This window comes from Eubalaena glacialis, chromosome 8 (genome assembly GCF_028564815.1).
Source record: "Eubalaena glacialis isolate mEubGla1 chromosome 8, mEubGla1.1.hap2.+ XY, whole genome shotgun sequence".
Taxonomy (NCBI): domain Eukaryota; kingdom Metazoa; phylum Chordata; class Mammalia; order Artiodactyla; family Balaenidae; genus Eubalaena; species Eubalaena glacialis.
Genome location: NC_083723.1, coordinates 124,351,028 through 124,374,162, shown reverse-complemented (window position 1 = coordinate 124,374,162; position 23,135 = coordinate 124,351,028). Strand labels below are relative to the sequence as shown.

The window sequence follows — 23,135 nt, the reverse complement described above, 5'->3', positions numbered from 1 at the left end:
TTGAAAATTTCCAAGATAAAAGAGTAGGATGAAAAATAAATAAAACATAGTCCCCACCACATTTACCCTCTATTTCTGCTTTATTTTCCTTTGTTGAACTCTTTATTTCTCGACAGTTCGTTTGTCTCCCTTACTGTCATGCGAGCCCTGTGAAGGCAATACTTTTTCCCTTTTTTCCTGCTTTTTATTGCATTGATAATTTTTTCCTATTGATTATACATTATATTTTGTTTTTGAGATGGTTTTCCTTAAGACTCATGTTTCTTTACCCTGTTGAATTTAATTTTGAAAGAATTTCAAACTTAAGAGTTCTAATTGATTTCTTAGTCTTAGCAATATGAATAATGATTTATCATATTTTCATATCTCTTTGTATCTGTCATCTAGCATTTCATTTTCTAGTTATTTAAATATATACTTCCTATTTTGTCTTGGCCCCCTAACATTTTTCATATTTTGAAAAATTCAGGTTTATATGTATATACAGTAAAATTACTGTAAAATTCACCCATGTAGTGAGTTTTGACAATTGTATACTGTCATATAACCAGTACCACAACAAGATAAAGAACAGTTCCATCATACTAAAACAATTCCCTGATGCCTTTTTGTTGTCATTCCTGATCCCATCTTCTGCCCTAGGCAGTCACTTACCTGTTTTCTGACCCTGTAGTTTTGCCTTTGCAGTAACATCGTATGAGTGGGATTGTAAAGTATGTGTCCTTTTGATTCTGGCCTTTTTAACTTAGCATATTTAATGCATTTGGCATTCGTTTATGTCATCGCATGTCTCAGTAGCTGTTTCCTTTTGATTGCTGAGTAGGATTCTCTTTTATGGAGGTGCCTACCACATTTTTTTTTTTTTTTAAATAAATTTTATTTATTTATTTATGGCTGCATTGGGTCTTCGTTGCTGCGTGCGGGCTTTCTCTGGTTGTGGAGAGTGGGGGCTACTCTTCGTGGCGGTGTGTGGGCTTCTCATTGCGGTGGCGTCTCTTGTTGTGGGGCACGGGCTCTAGGCACGCAGGCTTCAGTAGTTGTGTCATGCGGGCTCAGTAGTTGTGGCTCGCGGGCTCTAGAGCACAGGCTCAGTAGTTGTGGCGCACGGGCTTAGTTGCTCCACAACATGTGAATCTTCCTGGACCAGGGCTCGAACCCATGTCCCCTACATTGGCAGGCGGACTCTTAACCACTGCGCCACCAGAGAAGCCCCCTACCCCATTTAATTTATCATTTTCCAGTTAAGGGATATTTGGGTAGTTTCCAGTTTGGGGCAGTTATGAATAAAATTGGTATAAATACTCACTTGCAGATTTTGGTGTGAACATAGGGTTTTTATTTCACTTAGGTAAAAATACCTAAGAGAGAGGTAATTTTTCAAGGAAAAATGCCAAAGTATTTTCCAGTGTGACTGTACTATTTTGCATTACCACTAATGTTGTAGAGTGGATTGGCAGGATGTTTCTTATCGTTCTGATTCAACTTTACTCTTAGGTGAGCCCTGTGTGCCTAGGTCTCGGAGGTCCCGTCATGGTCTGGGTCTAGGACGTCGTCTTGCTCCTCCTCCAGGGTGGAGGTGCATCCCCTCCCCCATTCATTCCTCCATCTGCAGCTGGTCTTGACCATTGCAGGGCAGAGGCTTGTGCTCTCCTTTTACCAGTCTGAGGCTTTTCTTTCGCAGGCAAGATGAAGGAGAAAGATCTTTGTGTCTTTCCCATGTCTCTGCTGTTCTCCCGCCCAGGCTTTTACCATGACTGGTGCATTCTCAGGACTCTTCTCCGTGCCTGAGTGGTGGGCACGAGCACCGGTGGAGGTGCATGGAGACAAGCTCGTGAGTGGGTTAGAATTCCCCTGTGTTTGCGGGTCCTGGATGTTCTGTACTCTCCTACCGCCACACACTTGGCTTTTAGCAATTTATAAAATTTTCACTGAATTCTTTAGCCTGCTTGGATGACATCCAGTGAGTGGCCTCTTCCTCAGATTAAGCAAGTGCTTGTGTCTCCTCTCTTCTTGGAAGTGCCTTTCATTCAACTGCAGGTGAATTGTTTGCTCTGCAACTTTTGTAATCTGATGTGTTCAAGAAAAGTGAATTTGTGGATTGTCTGGCGAGTTTTTGCAACTTTCTACTACATCCACAGCAGAAGCCAGGGATTTCCTTTGTGCCACCCTTTAAAGTTAACAATAAATTACTCTGAGATATTTGACAGTCTTTATTTCCTACATCCCTTGTAACATTTCCTAATTCTTTAATAATTTGAATATTTCTCTAAAAATATTTACATTGTGGGTCTGTTGTGTGGTGAAATTTCTCAGGTCTTTTAGAAACCTGGGAATAATTTTATTATACCTTCACATTTGAGTTATGGTTTTGGATATAAAATTGAAGGTTAAGATATTTTTTGTCAGTACTTTAAAAGTATTTCTCCATTTCCTAATCAGTGTTGTTCATAAAGTTGCTGGCTATCTGATTGTTGCTCCTCATAGGTAATGTTTCTAGGGGAAGAAACAAACTAGAAACAGGGTATGCTGAAAGAAATGTAAGTTTAATAGCTTAGAGAAAATTATAAATAAGAAAATTTTAAAAATTAATAAGATACTGGCAAAGGATATTGGTGGATAGTATCCTTTAGGCAAGAAGAAAAACATTTTTTCCCCTATTTGACTTTATTTTTCTGAAAGTAGACCACGTTTAGTCGTGTGCGCGTGCGTGCGTGTGTGTGTATGTGTCAGTATCAATGGACAACACAGTTTATCATGAAATTGAAATACGTAATATTGGAAAAACTTAAATAGGTGACTTTTATAAACAAAAGGTAGTTAGTTGAGAGAGGTCCAATATGAATTTAACTTGAGTTAAACATTACCTGAAAAGATTATTTCCATCACCTGTTAATGTAAGACATTATGAAAGTTCCTGAGGTAGATACTACAGAGGTGATGGTGGGAACTTTAATGCTTGAGAAGAAAGATTTGAGTACAGCAGCCATAAATGTGTTGTGAAGAGAAGATATATCCAAGAGGAGCAGTTCTTTTAATTCTGTTTTTTTCTAAGATCCCTTATTAAGCATATATTCCATAAGTATATATTGGTTTTTGTCATTTAACTTTTTAAATGGTTTCTTTTTTTAAAAAAATTGTAGATTTTATTGTTTAGAACAACTTCAGATTTACAGAAAAATTAAGCAGATGGTACACAGAGTTCCCCCTCCCCAACCTTTCCCTGCCTCAGTTTCCCCTAAGATTAGCATCTTTCATTAGTGTGATACATTTGTTACAACTGATAAACTAGTATTGATACATTATTATTAATTAAAGTTCATAGTCTACATTCATTCTTTGTGTTACATATAGTTCTGTGAGTTTTGATAAATGTGTAATGTCATGTATCTGCCATTAACTACAGTATAGCATATGAAGTAGTTTCACTGCTCTAAAAATCCCGTTTTGCCTATTCATCCCTTTCCCACTCCTCTTAAACCCTTTCTGTCCGTTCCCCCGTCCCTCATCACTAACTGCTTAACCCACTTAAATTAATTTTTTTGTATCTCTCTGTGTGTATGGTATATATATTATGCATAAAGAATGTTCCATCAAGTAGTTAAGTAAAACTTGGTCACCACTTGTTTTACATAGCTGGGATATAATTGAGTGGCCATTAAACTGTACCTTCTTCCCCAACCTTAATTTTTTACTTTCTTTATTCCTTTTTAATACTTTGAGATTTTTAAATCAGGTTTAAAAGAAAATTGTTTTTCTAAGCACAAACTGTAATTTTTTGATTTGGTATATTTACTACTTTAAAAAAATCATGCTGTAGAAAAGTAAAATTGCAAATGTATAATTATTATTGAACTTAATTGTTCTTATGGTATAGATATATTTAAATGCTTAGCTTGCACTAAAGATATAATATTTCATTTTAAAGCACAAGTATCTGCAATTGTCTGGAACTTGAAATAGTTAAATAAAACTGCTTCTCCTCTCTGTCTTCCGTACTTTTCATTTCTACCAGTGAACAGCTCTGCGCTTTTTGTTACTGTGGTGAAAAAAGCTCCTTAGGACAAGGAGACTTAAAACAATTTAGAGTAACGCCTGGATTTATTTTGCCATGGAAAAACCAACCTTCTAACAAGAAGGACGTTGATGACGACAGCAGTGGAACTTGTGAGAAAATACAAAACTCAACACCACGAAAACAAAGAGGACAGAGAAAGTAAGCAGTTTTGAATTTAAGTGGTTCTAACGCAGTAAGACTATATATAGTTTATTTTCGTTGCGATGTTTATGAATATACAAATAGGATTGTTACTGAACAATTTTTTATGCTTCCAACATTCATACGATGCCTTATGACTCACCATTAACCCAGCAGACACTCATTTTCTCAAAATTAATTTCTTATTTAAAAAAAAGTTTGCGCTAGTTGTGTATTAACAAAAAAGAAGAAAACTTTAAAGAACATAATATAAGGAAGGCTAGAGGGGATTCATGGAATTTATCTATATATGGAATGAAAATTTTAGAAAATCAATGAGATCTTTCTTTCCTTTTCCTAGATAAGTTTTAAATAGTTTGTAAGAGTATAACATAAAAGAATAGCAAAACCAAAGTGGTTTTACCTATATGTGTCATTTATTTATTTGTTTTTATGGTTCAGAGAATGTTGAACTGTCCTGTAAACTCTTACAATACAGTGTTAACTTTCTTTCCTTCTAAATAATCATGTGCTGAGAGTTCCCTTTCTAAAGTCAAAGAAGATGCTCTTTTTTTTAAATGAAAGAATTTACATATGTTGTACACCTGAAACTAATATAATATTGTAAATCAACTATAATTTAAAAAAAGAATTTACTATTTGTATAACTATATATGTGTGTCTATATTCATGGACCTTATAGTTCCCCCAAACTCTTGTCTAATATGTTTGCTTTTGGAGTTAATTTTTTTTTTATATGTTGTAGGTTCGTTTGAAGGCCATCTTAATATGTGGACTTGGCTCTGGTAGTTGAGGGAATAGAAGTTTCTGTGGTTGATGAGAAAGTGTAAAAATTAATTTAGCTTGGAAGGCTAACCAGCTCTGCCCCTTGAGGGTGATGATGTAATCATCCAAGTGCTTATCTGGCTTTTATCCAAAGTTAAGTACTAAGGCATTGTGTTGTACTTATTTGATTGGCTTCTTCTTTTGGACTGCTGCCAATGCCTTGAAGACCTGAAGTAGGAAATGAAACAATAACAAGAAAAACCCTTTTAAAAGAATTTAAAGTGGAACAGCTTAAGGAAATTTAGAAGTATTGTATTTAGAGTTTTGGTGTTTTAAAGGCCATAGCTAGCTTTACCTTTTGTGATCAATTGGGAGCTCACGTTCTAATGAGATCTATCAAAAGTCCAGAAAACTTATGTCCATCAGTCATTAGTCAATTTACTGGACTGGACCAGGTTATATCTTATATCCTCATGTTCTGCCTTGAATAATGGCAATTAATAAACAACTGTTCTGGGAAATACAGTTAGGCTTCATTTCTGTATTTATTTTATAAGCTAAGTTAATTTTTAGTGAAAACTTTATGAGCTAAAATAATTATGTAAAAATAGCCTTGGTTTAATGAAAGTCTTTATATACGCTTAAGTGTTTAACAAGTTATTAAGTGATGATAACAAGCAGTTAATGGACCTTAGGAATAAAGCATGTTTATGAAATTTGGAAATCATTTAGGGATAAACAGTTACTTTAGCTTGGTAATGATTTTAAATATTTACAGAATATGTTGCTAATGAGTTATAAACCACATAAACAGCTAGTTAATTTTTTAATTTGAAAAGGAGGATTTTAAAATAGTCTCTTTTTTTAGACTTAAAATTTGCGGGGGTATGTAAATATTTCAGCTAACTTCTCTTGATGTTCTTTCCGAAGCTGGGCTCCTCTCATCCTTAGGGTTGACGTCAGCATCTTACTGATATGTTGTGTACATACAAACTGGTTGTAAAACCTTAAGGTGAAATTTGACTAACCTGCTGCTTGGGAACTGGTTAGTAATAGACGGGTTAGTCATTCCATTGGTTTTTATACCTGTCCCCCCATCAAATTACTGGTGTAAAGAAAATAGGTTAAAACAATGCATTCGTCTTCATAGATGAACTGTTAGTCTTTTTTTTCTCCTAACAAATTAGCAAGTTAGTAATGAAGATGTATTTGTAGGAATGGAGATTATATTTACAGGAAGGTTTGTTCTCATTTCACTGTGGGCAAATTTTATAAAAACAAGAATTTGAAGTTAGCATAGCATGGTAAACTTTAAAATAAAAAAGTGAGTCTATGCATTTCTACTGCTGAACATAAAAAATACTGGTTATATTTTATATGGTTTGATATTTAAATGTACTTATTGAAATATGTTAATACTTTTTTTCTTTCAATGATTCCAGGTATAAAAAAGTTTAGTACCCTGGTCATTGTGCTGATTTTCTCTTAATAGGAATCATGATATATATCCAGCATACAGCAGTGCAGTGAGTTATGATCTATATTCAATAGTGATTTAATCCAGAATTATGATCAGGTTAAATACTATGATATCAGGAGAAGATTAAAGTCTTAGTGCCAGCCATCTGATTTCCCACGTTTAATGTTAGTCACAATAGTAGTCATTGTTTACTTCTTGATCTCAATTCATATATGAAGTTTTAGGGCTTTCAAAGTTTGAAATCTCCCATATGTTATTCAGTGAACACTTATTCAGTGTTCATGTTTATACTGTACTTTTTGCTGTTACACTTTTCCCCTTATTCCCAGGTCACTAGTAGCTATTTTGTTTTTGCTTTTCACTTCTGGTTTGTGAGGTAAAGTCTTAGCAGAGGATACTTGCAGCATCATGCCACAGGCCAGCTGTCGAGATTGCCGAGGGGACCGTAAGAAAGCTCCAGTGCTCACATTTCACTCCCACTGCCTCCCTCTTCACACTTCTAGTGGGTTTTCATTTCCCCTGGGAAGTAACCTTGCTGTCCGTAAAATTAACTGCCAGCTCTGTTGTGGTAGTCCTCACTGATCATAAAGCAAATTAGAAATATCTGATTTGATCAAGTTGTTTTTTAAGCATTTAAGTAAGGCCAAAGGGAATATTCATTTTATGTGATAAAATATGGTTCCTGACTAGACTATTAGAGTGTCAGTTAAAAAATATATATATAAAATGGCAAAATACGTCTGCAACTGTAATTTGTAACACTTCCTTATGGATTTGGAGACTTTTTTTTTTTTTTTAGTTGCTCACATGACATAATATAGCTATCCAGTTTTATATCTATACTATGAATAACATATTCTAGAAGTTGTTTTATGATAGTTTATGCCTAAGTAAAATTGATTTGGCAATACATTATATTTAAGTTGTTATGAAAGGAAACAATTTTCTACTTGTTATCACTTTCACATCTGTTTTGTTTTATTTTATTTTCCAGGGAACGGTCTCCTCAGCAGAATATAGTACCTTGTGTCAGTGTAAGCACGCAGACTGCTTCCGATGATCAGGCTGGTAAATTATGGGATGAACTCAGTCTGGTTGGCCTTCCAGATGCCATTGATGTCCAAGCCTTATTTGACCCTACAGGTATGAGCCAGTCTTCAATAATAACTACCTTTTGATTCTGTAAGCATTTTCACTTTAGCAAATTATCAACTTAATAGTAAATACCGTTCATCTAGAAATAATTATCACATTGTAAAAAACGTCACTGTTAACTATACCTGCTTAGGTAAAATAAATTGTCTAATTATGTTTACCTAACTTATTTAGCGTCTGCACAGGGCCATCACTGGGTTGGATGCTTTTATAAATATTTGCATTTACACTTGTGTAGGCAGCAGTGCCATGGAGATCTGACAGTTGCGGAGAGAGAAATTTTAAAGGGATCTATGAAAACCTGGGGAACATGGCAGTCTGGGTCTACTTGAAGTAGGGGTGAAGGGTAATAGATCTAAGCCCTGTGAATGTCCTGTAACGCAGTATAGTTAGTAATCCATACTCACAATTTGGTGCTCCTGGGGTTTTGAGTGAAGAACAGCGTGTAATTGTTCAAGTGCTCTGTGAGAGAGAGTTTAAAGACTGAGCTGTTACAGATGATTGACGTGGGCTCTTGGTGTGGGCTGCAGTGGAATAGAGGTGTATATGTAGCTTATTTGTCAGAAACAAAGTATTAAGTAATTTTCCTTTATGTTTTATGTAAATACACCAAATAAAATATAGTAACGGTTAAATAAAATGACTAGAAACTAATTTCTCTGTTGAAGAAATAATCACTAATTCAGTGTGCATCAGAATCACTTGGAGGGCTTGTTGACACATTGATTTCTGGGCACCATGGCAAGAGTTTTTGATTCAGTAGGTCTTGGTTGTGGTCTGATATTTGCATTTATAACAAGTTCCTAGATGATACATTTCGAGGAGGGCTGCTTTAGTGGTATCACAAATATCGGATGCCATTGTGTATTCACACATTTGAATTGATTTGGGGGGATTTTCATCTTTACTTATTAGCGTTAATACGTTTAATGCTTATTCAGTTGCTTCTTTTCACTTTAACCATTTTAGGCACTTGTTGGGCTCATCACCGTTGTGTGGAATGGTCACTGAGGGTGTGCCAGATGGAAGAACCGTTGTTAGTGAACGTGGACAGAGCTGTTGTCTCAGGGAGCACAGAAGTAAGTAGAAGAAACACATATTTAAACAACAGCTTTATAACATTTACTGTGTCAACATAAAGATTCACTTCCAAGATTTATTAAATGATTACTATAATGTAAAAACCCTTAAAATAGGAAACTATTAATTTATATCCAAGAGTAGTTTGTGCAGACCACTAGAATATAGTATGTTAAGTTGTGCAATAAATGCAGATCTTTAAAATAAATATTTTACATTTAAATCAGAAATTAAAATTCTTAGAAATGGGTATTACTGACTATAATTACGCATCTTACTCTTTAAGACAAAACTCTTTGATGAAGATTTAAAATAAGAGAGACAGGATTTGACATCTTTAGTCCACCGTGTGAGCTAGCTCTGTTTGCTATTTTTAAAATTGATTAAAATATTTCTTTTCAGTAAAGTTGGCAGTTCGGTTTGTCTTTTTGGCGCTATCCCAAAGTAATATCATATACACAGACTGCCATCTTTCAAAGCTTTCACTGAGATTTTCGTTGTGATTTTGAATCGAGAAATAAATGCAACGTTTACCTTCCATCTATAAAGGCAACAAACCCTATGAAGTGAAATTGCTTTGCTGCCTACAGATTCCCTTTGGTTTTTGACAGGTATATTTGGGAGAAGTGAAACAGGCCTTCCAAAGGAATATTAGAAGTGGAATTTTTTACCGTAGAAATTATACGGGCTTTAATAGATATAATATAGGTAAACATTTCAAAAGTATTGTTGAGACAAGGACTTAGATTTAATTATTCAATTATTATAACATTTGCTTTACTCAGATGATCAAAATTACCTACTTTATATGGATGAGTAACCCTCACCTCAGGATTAGTCAAGTTAAGAGTGTTTGTTTTGGAAATGTGACATTACATTTAAAGGCTTACATTACCAAATTTTGAACAGTATAATGCACGATAAATAATTTCCACAGTCTGAACATACTTAGATGGCCAGATCGTGACTGTGATAGATCAGTGAGAACTGTTTCTTCCATGAACTACTTTAGAAGTAGTTTTGGAATATTTTGTGACAGTGAAAAGCATTATAGGAAAGGCAATGAACAAAGGCTAAAATGAACTGTAACAACCCATTTTTGATAAGGCTGTGGGGAAATAGGCACTCTTATGCCTCATTGGTGGGAATGCAAATTGGTACATGTCTTCTGGAGAGAAATTTGGCAAAATGCCTCACAGACTATACATGCACTTATCTTTTGACCTTTCTGAGATTCTATCCTGAAAATATGCCTCCAATAATACAAAAACATTAACAGCTTTGTTCAATTTGCAAAATATTGGAAACAGCCTCTGACCACACATAATAGAATGGTTGAATAGACCGTGGTATGGTTCATACAGTGGAGTACTGTGCAACTGTAAAAATACTATGAGGAATATTTTTATGAACTAATACAAAATAGCTTCCAATATATACTTTTAAGTGGAATAAAAAAGTGCAAAAGACCACTTATGGTGTGCAACACTTTATGTAGGAAGGAATGAGATGTAAGAAAGTATACATGCATATGCATATTTGTGGAAAAGAAACACAGGAAGAATAAACCAGAAAGTAGAGGGATTGGTTACCTGTCTCTAAAAGGTGGGTGGGAAACAGGTGGAATGAAGACAGGAGTGGGATCCGTGTAGCAGGGATGTGGTGCGACACTTCTCAGATACATCCTTTTGTATAGCTCTGACTCTTAGAACCGTAAGAATGTTTCACCTGTCCCTGAATAAGCAACTACAGCCATCTGGGCTATGGGGGAACCTAAAACGGGATAGCAAAATTCACAGTGACAGGGGTAGGGGAGAAACTAAGCAACTGAAAAATAGTGTCTTGACTGGATACCCGTAAAGCTAAAGACAAAAAAAACCCTGCATATACATGCACATACCTGCTGTAATCGAGTGAGTAAAATTCTAAGATGATTTTTGTGGTGTTAGAATGGAGGTATCAATATAAACTTAAGGTTTTTAATATTTATATGGACAGATACAGAAATATAGGTATGTGTGTATGCATGTGTTAGTATGCTGCATTTATCTCCTAGCTCTGTCCCCTGTGAAGGCCTGGAAGTAGTGACTTCTAGTAGCAGTGAGCACATCTAGTGCCCAGATCTTGGTTTCTAACCAGTGTTCTCCAATAAAAAGGACCAGAGCTCCTTGAAAAGTGGCCCATGGTGCAGGGACGATACAAGATGAGGTGCCAGAAAGCAAGGAAGTGCTCAGAGAGATGGGGACTTGTTGAAAGCACAGGAGCCGACCTGAAGGAGCTCCTAAGAGCTGGACCAATTTGAGCAATAACAGAAAATAATGATAGTCTTGGGTTTTCATCCATAGAATGAGCCACACTGATAAATAAATTGATAAAATAGATAAGTAGCGTAGGTCAAGTCACATCACTTCTCTGCCTAACACTCTTCAGTGACTTCCCGTTTCACTAAGAGGAAAAAAGCCAGTCCTTCCTGACTGGCAAGGCCTCCACGATCTTCACCACTCCCACGAGTGCTCTAAGACGTCGTCGCTCCCTGTAACCCTTTCCCTACCTCGCTTCCTTCAGCCTCAGTGATCTCCTTGGTCTTCCTCATCAAAACCGTCCGCCTCTAGGCCTTTGCACTCCCTGTTCCCTACATGCATGGCTTCCTCCCTCATTTCCTTTAGGTATTTATTGAAGTTACCTAATCTGTGAGGGCTTTGCTGGGCTCCCTATTGAAAATTTCAGGAGTCTCCTCCTCCCATCATACCCCCCGCTGGATTGTTCTCTCCTTCGTACTTACCAGCATCTAACACAGTGTATATTTACTCAATAATCTTGTCTGTCTCTCCTCACTAGATAATAGTGCCCTTCTGAAAAGGATCTTTTTCTGTTTTGGTCATTCCTCAATAAATACTTGTAGCCTAAATGAATAGCCCTAAAGATCATTCATGGAATCATTCATAGTTACAAGAAAGAAGTCACAAGTAAGTGCCAAAGTGTTAAAGGAGGTCACCAGTGTGGTTAATTTTATATAAGTTTATAAATTTATAATTGTCAAAAGAACCCCTCTAAAATAGAGTAAATCTTTACAGTCCTACGTAAGAGATGGGGGTGGGGTGGTGTGAAAATGAAAAATCTTTGATATCTTAAAAGTTTCCCTGGGGGCAAAGTGTGTAAAAGTGCTGTTGAACTTAGAACAGGCTTTTATTTTACCAAAAAACAGATGTTAAAAATTTGTCGACCGTTATTAGGATGACATGTGGCTGAATGTATTATATCTACCTCTGTTTTCAAAGAAAATAAACATTTCGTCTGCCTCTTCAAGATAACGGTGGTGTTTCAACAAGAAGAATGTAATGACTTTTCACAGAAACGTGCTGAGGGTTGAGCATTTTGAAAACAGATGCTTGGAACGATTTCTATTGGTAGTTTATTGCCGGAAACAGTGAACGTTTGTAATCAAACAAACAACAAAAATATTCTCACATTGGTTGCCAAAAAATCCTGGACACAGAATTTCCTGATTAAAATATTCTGAAGAGTTTTTGGATGTTTTAAACCCCTTTGTTAAAAATTGATATTTTTTTACTTTGGAAGGTGAAAATCTACTGGCTAAGTTTTGATAATTTTGGTTGGGATTGAAAAATGGTTGTAGAAATATGTACTTTTGTTTAGATCTCCCTATTTTTGTGAGAATCATTTTTTTAAAAGCCTTTGACAGATACTGAAATAAACTGAAGTTAGCATTGGACCTTTCAATCTTTCAGTGATGGAAAAGAACAAGATACAAAGCTCAGATGGGGGGTTGCAGTACTCTAAACTTTTGGATTGTCTACATCTTTAAATAAGAAATATTTGAGCACGTGTCCTTAATATACATCGTCACTGGAATGTGTATCTCTCCTTTATGTCACTTAGCAACATTTGTAAATCTATGTTGTTTCTGTGAGTATTTAATTACCCTTGGTCCCCCCACTAGGGCTGTAGGCATCACGAGGGCATGAATACTGTATGTGTTGGTTTGTCATTTTATCTCTAGTGCCTGACAAAGTACCTGGAACACAAGGGAGTCATTTATGGGATAAATGTATGCATGAGTGGAGTTTGCCAGTGAAGGGCAATACTGAGTGCGATGGTCCAAGGGAGGGGAGTGTGCTACTGGCACCTAGTGGTGCTGCGAGCCTCCTGCACCGCACAGAGCAGGATCCGGCTCCCGTAGTGCCAAGGTTGACAAATCCCCCTGTAATCAGGAAATATTATTTCTATTTTAAAACTAATACATTTAATATATTTCCTCCATTGTTAAATGGCATGCATTATCAAGCAGTTCAGTTTTTCTGGAATTTCCCACAGATTGTTTTTCAGTTTTTCCACAGGGAACTATATTTATCTTTTGCTAGATGGAAGAATATGCTAAACTACGACCTGTATTTCAGGAAAGGTAATGGTGTTTCTCTTTTAATTTCCTCTTTGGAGCCCTGTGGGTGCTACCAACATCTTGGAAATCTGGATAATTTGAATATTACCAAGTGAATACTTTAATCCTGAATTCTACAGATGTTTCATCATTTATTTACCTAACGCCCCTCTTTCCGGCACTTCGCTCATTGCCCCCCAAAGAAATATCCCATAAACCTCCAACACATATTTCCGTTATTTAACTAGTTCTGAATCAAATGCTCAGCCTTACTCTATAAATAAAACATTAAAACATTACTTATAACATCTCTCCACTTAGATAATTTCTCATGCTTTCTTCACACTCATCATCTGCCACAACCCCATATTTTTTCTTTTTTTTAATTTTTTGGCTGCGTTGGGTCTCTGTGCTGCGCGCGGGTTTTTCTCTAGTTGTGGCGAGCGGGGGCTACTCTTCATTGCGGTGGCTTCTCTTGTTGTGGAGCACGGGCTCTACGCGCGTGGGCTCAGTAGCTGTGGCTCGCGGGCTCTAGAGCGCAGGCTCAGTAGTTGTGACGCACGGGCTTAGTTGCTCCGCGGCATGTGGGATATTCCCGGACCAGGACTCGAACCTGTGTCCCCTGCATTGGCAGGCAGATTCTCAACCACTGCACCACCAGGGAAGCCCTCACAATCCCATATTGCAATTCCATTGTATTCTACTGATTTTGTGCCAGTTGTCTTTGTGTAAAAACCAACTAAGTTCTGCAAGAAGAGTTGTAAGTTTCTAATATTTTGGGTTCTTGTTGTAGACTGAAAAAGAGGACAAAAATAGCTTTTCTGTATAAGGTGGAAGTACACATTAGGAATGTAGACAAACAGTGTAATGTAAATGTAATTTTTGTTTTAAAAAATTAATAACAATGTACAGTAAAAGTCTCTGTCCACACCCCTCCCCTATAAACTGAAAGTAGGTTTATATAAGATCATTTTAAATATGGTCTGTATCTTTATGTAAGATGATCTCCAAGTACCTACTTTATGAATAATGTTGTCTAATACTGTTATTTTTTATATAATCCTAGTGCTTTGCAATGTAAACTAAAAAATTATCAAGTTATGTGTTCTTCATTTTGCCCTGTAGTTTTTTAAGAGGAAGGAAACGTTCACATATCTGAATTCTCTATTTGTGCTCAGGGGTCCACAAGATACCTCCACCTTGGAGACTGACTAGGACTCATGGGACTCAGCACAGAGTTGTAATTATGGCTAAGACTTACTGCCTTTATGTGCTAAAGATGCATAATGAAAAGATCTTGATGGAGAAGGACCTTGATAAGGTCTGGAAGACCCCATGTGCAGGCTTCCTTGGGGGCTTCCCCCCGTGAGGGGCACGCAGAGCTCCCTCTTCCTCCAGCAGTACAGATAGGGCAGCACGTGCATGGTGCTTCTGCCCGGAAAAGCTCGAGGTCTTTACTGGGGCTAGTCGTGTAGGCACCCTCTGCCCAACACATACCAGAAGGAAAGCCACATTGTTTGCACAGATAATCTAGGCACAGTAAACTGCCCTTACCACGTAGGCAACCATGGGAGCCCTCCAAAAGCCAACTTCCGAGATGCCACCTATGTAAGCAGGCCTTTCTAAGGATAGTAGTATCAGGAATGCTGTTCTAACCCTTCTTTTGCACAGAAATAAGATTGGATTGTGTCTCAATTTCAACATATTTCTGTCTGTATAAGTACAGTATTTGCTTGTTAGTTTACAACAATGAATTATTCCACATCATAGGGAGGCTGTGATAGGTGCTCCAGTGGTTATATAAAATAACTTTTAACTTTGATCAGAGGAGAGATATTGATAAGGACACTTTTTAAAAAAAAATATTTATTTATTTATTTACTTATTTATGGCTGTGTTGGGTCTTCGTTTCTGGGCGAGGGCTTTCTCCGGTTGTGGCAAGTGGGGGCCACTCTTCATCGCGGTGCGCGGGCCTCTCACTGTCGCGGCCTCTCTTGTTGTGGAGCACAGGCTCCAGACGCGCAGGCTCAGTAGTTGTGGCTCACGGGCCTGGTTGTTCCACGGCATGTGGGATCCTCCCAGACCAGGGCTCGAACCCGTGTCCCCTGCATTGGCAGGCAGATTCTCAACCACTACGCCACCAGGGAAGCCCCACTTTTTTTTTTTTTAACATCTTTATTGGAGTATAATTGCTTTACAATGGTGTGTTAGTTTCTGCTTTATAACAAAGTGAATCAGCTATACATATACATATATCCCCATATCTCCTCCCTCTTGCGTCTCCCTCCCACCCTCCCTATCCCACCCCTCTAGGTGGTCACAAAGCACCGAGCTGCTCTCCCTGTGCTGTGCGGCTGCTTCCCACTAGCTATCTGTTTTACGTTTGGTAGTGTATATATGTCCACGCCACTCTCTCACTTCGTCCCAGCTTACCTTTCCGATAAGGACACTTCTGACTGTAACAGAAAAATCCTGTATTTGACTCTGAAATCTACTTTGTCTGATATTAATATATCCATTCTAACTTTCTTTTGACTAGTGTAAGTATGGTATATCACTCCATCCTTTTATTTTACCCTATTATATTTTTATACTTAATGTGTGTTTCTTACAGGCAGGAGGTTTTTAAAAAATCCAACCTGGCAGTCTCTGCTTTTTTATTTGTAGTACTTAGGCTACATACACTTAACGTGATTAAGCCCCTCCGCCCCCATTTGTGTCTATCTGTTCTTTGTTTCCTTTTTCCTGCATTTTTTTGGATTGAAGTTTTTTATGATTCCATTTTATCTCCTTTGCTGGATTATTACCAATACAGGCATACCTTATTTTATTGCGCCTTGCTTTATTGCACTTTGCAGATATTCTGGTTTTTTACAAATTGAAGGTTTGTGGCAACTCTGCATCAAGTAAGTCTATCACTGCCATTTTTTCCCAACAGCATTTGCTCACTTCGTGACCCTGTGTCACATTTTGGTAATTCTCACCGTATTTCAAAGTTTTTCAGTATTATTATATCTGTTATGGTGATCTGTGATTGGTAACCTTTGATGATGCTATTGTAATCGTTTTGGGGTGCTACAGACTATGCCCACGTAAGACAGCGAACTGAATCCATAAATGTTCTGTGTGTTCTGACTGCCTCATCCACTGGCTGTTCCCCTGTCTTTCTTCCTCTCCTCAGGCCTCCCTACTCCCTGAGACACAACAGTATTGAAATTAGGCCAATTAATAACCCTACAGTGGTCTTTAAGTGTTCAAGTGAAAGGAAGACTCTCAATGTCTCTTACTTTAAATCAGTAGCTAGAAATGATGAAGCTGAGTGAGGAAGGCGTGTGGAAGGCTGAGATAGGCTGAAAGCTAGGCCTCTTGTGTCAAACAGTTAGCCAAGCTGTGAATGCAAAGGAAAGTTCTTAAAAGAAATTAAAAGTGCTCCTCCAGTGAAGACACAAATGACAAGAAAGCAACACAGCCTTATTGCAGTTATGGAGAAAGTTTTAGTGTTCTGTATAGAAGGTCAGACCAGCCACAACATTCCCTGAAGCCAAAGCCTAATCCAGAGCAAGGCCCTAATTCTCTTGAAATCTATAAAGGCTAAGAGAGATGGTAAAGCTGTAGAAAAACACCTTGGAGCTAGCAGAGGTTGGTTCATGAGGTTTGAGGAAAGAAGCCATCTCCGTAACATAAAAGTGCAAATGCTGATGTAGAAGCTGTAGGTCATCCAGAAGATCTAGGTAAGATAATTATAATGAAGGTGGCTACAGCAAACAGCAGATTTTCAATGTAGACAAAACAGCCTTCTATTGGAAGAAGATACCATCAAGGACTTTCATAGCTAGAGAGGAGAAGTCAGTATCTGACTTCAAACCTTCAAAGGACAGGCTGACTCTCTTGTTAGGGGCTAATGCAACTGGTGACTTTAAGCTGCAGCCAGTGCTCATATACCATTCCAAAAAATACTAGGGCCCTTAAGAATTATGCCAAATCTACTCTGCGTGTGCTCTATAAGTGGGACAACAAAGCCTGGATGACAGTACATCTGTTTGCAACGTGGTTTACTGAATATTTTAAGCCCACTGTTGACACCTACTGCTCAGAAAAAAAGATTCCTTTCAAAATACTACTGCTCATTGGCAGTGCACCTGGTCACCCAAGAGCTCTGATGGAGACGTACTATGAGATTTATGTTGTTTTCATGCCTGTGAACACACCCATTCTGCAGCTCATGGATCAAAGAGTAATTCTGACTTTCAAGTCTTATTATTTAAGAAAATACATTTCGTAAGGCTGTAGCTGCCAGAGATAGTGATTCCTCTGATGGATCTGGGCAAAGTCACTTGAAGACCTTCTGGAAAGGACTCACCATTCTAGATGCCGTTAAGACTATTCATGGTTCGTGGGAAGAGGTCAACATCTCAGCGTTAACAGGAGTTTGGAAGAAGTTGATTCCAGCCCTCATGGGTGACTTTGAGGGGTTTAGGACTTCAGTGGGGGAAGTAACTGCAGATGTGGTGGAAACAGCAAGAGAACTAGAATCAGAAGTAGAGCCTGAAGATGTTAACTAAAATGCTGCAATCTCGTGATAAAACTTGAGCAGATAAGGAGTTGCTTCTTATTGATGGGCAAAGAAAGTGGCTTCTTGAGAGTGAATCTATTCCTGGTGAAGAGGCTGTGAAGATTATTGAAATGACAACAAAGGATTTAGACTATTACATGAGTATTACTTTCGTTGATAAAGCAGCAGCAGGATTTGAGAGGATTGACTCCAATTGGGAAAGAAGTTCTACTGTGGGTAAAATGCTATCAAACAGCGTTGCGTGCTTGAGAAATTGTTTGTGGGAGGAAGAGTCAGTTGATTTTCCAGACTTCACTGCCGTCTTATGTTAAAAGCTTGCCACACCACCCCGCCTTTGGCAACCGCCACCCCATCACACAGCAGCCACCAGCAAAAAGATTGTGACTTGCTTTAGGCACAGATGGTGGTTAGCAGTTTTAAGCAATAAAGCATTTTAATTTATTTATTTTATTTATGTCTGCATTGGGTCTTTGTTGCTGCACGCGGGCTTTCTCTAGTTGTGGTGAGTGGGGCTACTCTTCCTTGCGGTGCGCGGGCTTCTCATTGCCGTGGCTTCTCTTGTTGCAGAGCACAGGCTCTAGGCGCACGGGCTTCAGTAGTTGTGGCTCGCTCCGCGGGCTTCAGTAGTTGTGGCTTGTGGGCTCAGCAGTTGTGGCACGCGGGCTCTAGAGCACAGGCTCAGTAGTTGTGGCACGCGGGCTTAGTTGCTCTGCGGCGTGTGGGATCTTCCCGGACCAGGGCTTGGACCCGTGTCCCCTGCATTGGCAGGCGGATTCTTAACCACTGCGCCACTAGGGAAGCCCAATGAAGTTTCTTCATAAGAGCAGCATTAACAGGTCTGAACCCTTCCCACCTTTCGTAGTTAAATTGGAAGACGTTTACTTGAAGACAGAAATATTTAGGATTACTCCTGTAATTAAAGGGCAATACATGTAAGTTTCTGAATTTAGGTATTATGTGTGAAATATGAAGATAGAATGTTTTAGGGATGGAATGAATTGTGTTTTATTCTTTATGGATTAGATGGCAGAGTTGCAAATGTCTCCATAGTTTCAAGCCTGAGTATATGGGAAAATTAGGAGTTTGTTTGGACTGTAATGAGCCTTACATACCATGAAATGTCCTTGGGACTAAATGTCAGGGTTGGAATCTTAGACAATGTTCCTAACTAGCAATGACAGCAAATCAAGCTGCCAATGGAGAACATTAAGCAAGAGGAAAGAAGATGGACGATTGACCCTTTTGGCAATGTTCAGAGGAAGAATTCCAGTGAAGAGATGGATGTGACATAGAGTAAAAGTTGTAGGAAGTGTACTAGGAATTACTGAGTCTGGATTAGTAGGTTTAAGGAGGTATGGCCACTGATTTCACAGGTGTTTTTGTATTATAAGATTTCCTAAAAATATTTTCTAAATAAAATATAATTATTGAATGGGGGAGAAGCAGGAATCTTGACTTCTTTTTCTGTCAGACATCGTTAGCTAATGTCAAGGTACAGCCTCACCAAGCAATACTACCTGTCTATACCCAGTTTTTTCATTTTGCACAGTAAGAAATTGTATGCTCTCTTCACTCTAAAATGCAAGGCTATGAGGAGGACGTCAGGATCAGTTATGGATTATTTCCTCAGAATACTAAGTGCAAAATCTGGTTACAGCAGGATAATCCAAGATTTGACCACAGAATGCTTTAGGTATACCTAAGTATAAAAACTGTTGTTTTGTTTTCTTTCACCCTGCCAACTTGATTCTGAAAATTTATTTAGGATTTAAGTTGGGTGGAAGCTAAGAGGAAACTGGAAATTTCTGTTACAGAAAAATTAAGAGTTTGATATGCCTATTTGGTAACATAGTTAAATTTGGAAGGCCCATTTAGTGAAAATGTCCTTGGCCTTAGTGTTTCCCTTAGTAAAAGCTGTATATTCTTTTTAATCATTCTTTTTAGTTTTTTTTTTTTTAAAGGAATTCCCTTTTTTTTTTTTTTTTTTAAACAGGGAATTCTTTTTTTGTTTTTTAATTTTATTTATTTATTTATGGCTGTGTTGGGTCTTCATTTATGTGCGAGGGCCCTCTCCAGCTGTGGCAAGCGGGGGCCACTCCTCATCACGGTGCGGGGGCCTCTCACCATCGCGGCCTCTCCCGTTGCGGAGCACAGGCTCCAGACGCGCAAGCTCAGCAGTTGTGGCTCACGGGCCCAGTCACTCCGCGCGGCATGTGGGATCCTCCCAGACCAGGGCTCGAACCCGTGTCCCCTGCATTGGCAGGCAGACTCCCAACCACTGCGCCACCAGGGAAGCCCGGAATTCCTTTATTTTTATTTATTTATTTATTTATTTATATTTATTTATTTTTGGCTGTGTTGGGTCTTCGTTTCTGTGCAAGGGCTTTCTCTAGTTGCGGTAAGCGGGGGCCACTCTTCATCGCGGTGCGTGGGCCTCTCACTATCGCGGCCTCTCGTTGCGGAGCACGGGCTCCAGACGCGCAGGCTCAGTGGTTGTGGCTCACGGGCCTAGTTGCTCCGCGGCATGTGAGATCGTCCCGGACCAGGGCTCGAACCCGTGTCCCCTGCATTGGCAGGCAGATTCTCAACCACTGCGCCACCAGGGAAGCCCTCTTTAGTTTTAATTAAGTTTGATATAAAGAAATGAACTTACCTTTGTGATGAAGTAAGTGGTGGTACTCTTTGATGTTATAAAGAATCCCTTTGATGTAAAACGTGGGGTGGGGGCAGAGAATGTCATGAACTTACATGTGCATAAAATATTATTTGAAGGCTACACAGGAAACTGGTAAAATTCTTTGCCTCTAGGGAATTTATCCTGTGTAGCTCTACACAAAGTGACTTTTGGTTGTATACCCTTTAGAATGTTTTGAATTTTGAATGATGATGTATTTTTCTTTTTAACTAAAACACTCTTAGTAATTTCCAATGTGTCCCTGAAAATGTATTTCAGAAGTTCATTTCTATAGTTTCTATAGTTTTGCCCTAACATTTACGTGGTTTTTTAATGTACTGTGTGATACAGGAGTTCAACTTCATTTTCTCACATATGGAGAGCCAGTTGTTACTACGTCATTTATCGAAACCTCGTTCCTTTCCCCCCCTCATTTGAAAGATAATCTCTGTCATTTAGCAAATGTTCAGTAAATGTATGGATTGTTTCTAAGCTCTCTATTTTGGTTTGTTTGTATATTTATATATCCCAGTGACAATGTCACACTGTCATGGTTACTATAGCTTTATAGTAAGTCTTGATATCTGGTCAGGCATGTATTACTTTCATCTCTACCTGTTGCAGAGAAACTTGTAGTAGGTCACCTCTACCACTGTGAATAACTAGAAAAGCTGGATAAAATCTCTTTTCAAAGAAATATTTAAAGACATTAGAGAACTGTCCGAGGGAGTGAGAACCCAGAGGGAAGGATTATGTCAAGAGGTCAGCCTGATGTAAACTTTCTCTTTTTCTTTGAGGCATTTATTTAGTTCATAAAAGACCAGCTATAGGTCTGGAAAGCTGGGAAGAGTTTCTGGCAATCTATAGAGCTGGGAAGACAAAATTAGGGTTTAGAGGCCATTAATATAACAGACTTTGATTTGGGACCCCTAAAAAGGCTACATCAGAAGTTAGTTTATGTATGCCCTGATCGTCAGATCCAGTCTACCACCTGTGTTTATGTGGTCCAGCAGCCAAGATAATTTTTACATTTTAAAGTGTTAAAAAAGTTAAAAGTGTATTTCATAACACATGAAAATCAAATTTTAGTGTCCATAAATAAGTTTTATTGGAACAATTGCATATTATCTGTGATTCCTGTTGCTCTGCAGTGACAGCTGAGTTGTTGCTGCAGAGACCACATGTGCCCTGCATTGCTGTAGGCATGCTACAAACCACAGTGGCACAGTTATAATTCATCAGTTTTTGATTGCCATATGTGTTCCCTTGGCATCTTTTTTTATTACTGGTCCATACCTTTCATGTTGAAGAAGAAAAAAAAAGAAGAGTGGACTTCATATATAGTGCTTTTGAGGCATAGTGGCGCGGATTCTGTTGTTATCAAATTAGATGGCAATGCATTATATTTATTAAGCTGAGACACTGCAGTTGTGCTAAAATAATACAGTATATGTCAGTATTACCCGATGGAGCACACATCACACTAATCCCAACTCACAGGAAAGTAATGATCAGAAAAAAGAGTAAGTTAAAATGGACTATCTAATCATGGCACAAATCCTTTACAAAAGTGAAGAATGAAAATGAGTTGTAACTAAAATAAGTTTCTGAGTGGCCCATTTGTTAGCCAAGTAAGGAAAGCCATTTATCAGTGGAGGTTAATTAAATCGTGTTTGACTACAGCAGTCGAAGAAATGTGTGCACAGCAAATAAACTTATGACTATTAGCCTTTCAGTAAGAATAGTTGTTTTAAAAGTTGAGGACACTCTGAGTAATATCAATAATCATTTAAAAAACAAGGCAGATGATCTCTAGTGGTTTTTATAGGTTCTTGATGAGTCAGTAGATGTTACAGTACTGCTCAGTTGTTTATTCTAGCAGCCAGTGCTCATTTGAAGTGACTGAAGAATTAGTCTTTATGAATAGCCTGCATGAAACAACTACAGAGAAAATATTTTCAGGGAAGTTGAGAAAACACTGTTTCAGTATAAACCGAAGTGAAATCTGCTAAGATGTGTACAATAAATAGTGGTAAAAATAAGCATGGAGCAGAAAACGGCCTGAGGTTGACACATTTACAAAACTTGTTAAAACATAACGGTGTTTAAAAACCTATGTTTATTCATTGTATTCATTCATCAGGAGGCACTTCGCAGAAAATTTTAAAATCTGTCATGGGTTATTAAACTAATAATGTCAGTGGTGCGTTTCATTTGCTTTTGTGGATGTCACTATCTCAATTCTAGGAATTTTTGTTAGAAATAAAAGCTGAATGTACTGATTGCCCTACTATGTATGCAGCAGTTTGATGACTGAGCAGTGGTAATATTTTATTACAATTTTTAAAACTTGGGGTTGAGATTAAATACTTCCTGAATAAGAAGATTGCCCTTAAACTGTAAACCAAATACTTAATGGATTTGGAAGTTAACTTTCGTTACAGACTTGATAATATTCCCTAATGAACTCAGCCTAAAATTAAAAGTCAGAGCACTGCTTTTACGTGAAACTTACACCATGGTAAATTCATTTGTACAACAGCCAGTGTTCAAATCACAGGTAATGTCAAGCTGCTTTATACACTTTTCATGCCATCAAAATTTAAAATAAAAAGCAAGATCTCCATTCCCACACATAGATTTGGTACAGAAATATTTTCCAAGCTCAAACTACAGTTCCAATAGCAGTTTTTGGTCCTTGAGGCAAGTACAAAGGAGATTTCCTTATTTCAAAATACATTTAACTGTGTAATTGAGAGGCTTCAACCTGTGCTTTAATTGAAATATAATTAC

At 38.0% G+C, this 23,135-nt stretch overlaps 1 protein-coding gene across 13 annotated transcripts in view; it reads left to right on the top strand.

The window, feature by feature from the left end:
- KMT2C (lysine methyltransferase 2C) overlaps positions 1-23,135 on the top strand; it is a 276,950-nt gene that overhangs the window by 107,630 nt on the left and 146,185 nt on the right. For all 13 annotated transcript variants that reach the window (XR_009701921.1, XM_061198964.1, XM_061198975.1 and 10 more), the window contains 3 exons: positions 4,013-4,213; positions 7,456-7,604; positions 8,586-8,695. Coding sequence is in view for 12 of the 13 variants with exons in the window: in XM_061198964.1 (XP_061054947.1) it covers positions 4,013-4,213; positions 7,456-7,604; positions 8,586-8,695 (460 nt within the window). In the remaining variant the exon portion in view is untranslated. The remainder of the gene's footprint in view (positions 1-4,012; positions 4,214-7,455; positions 7,605-8,585; positions 8,696-23,135) is intronic.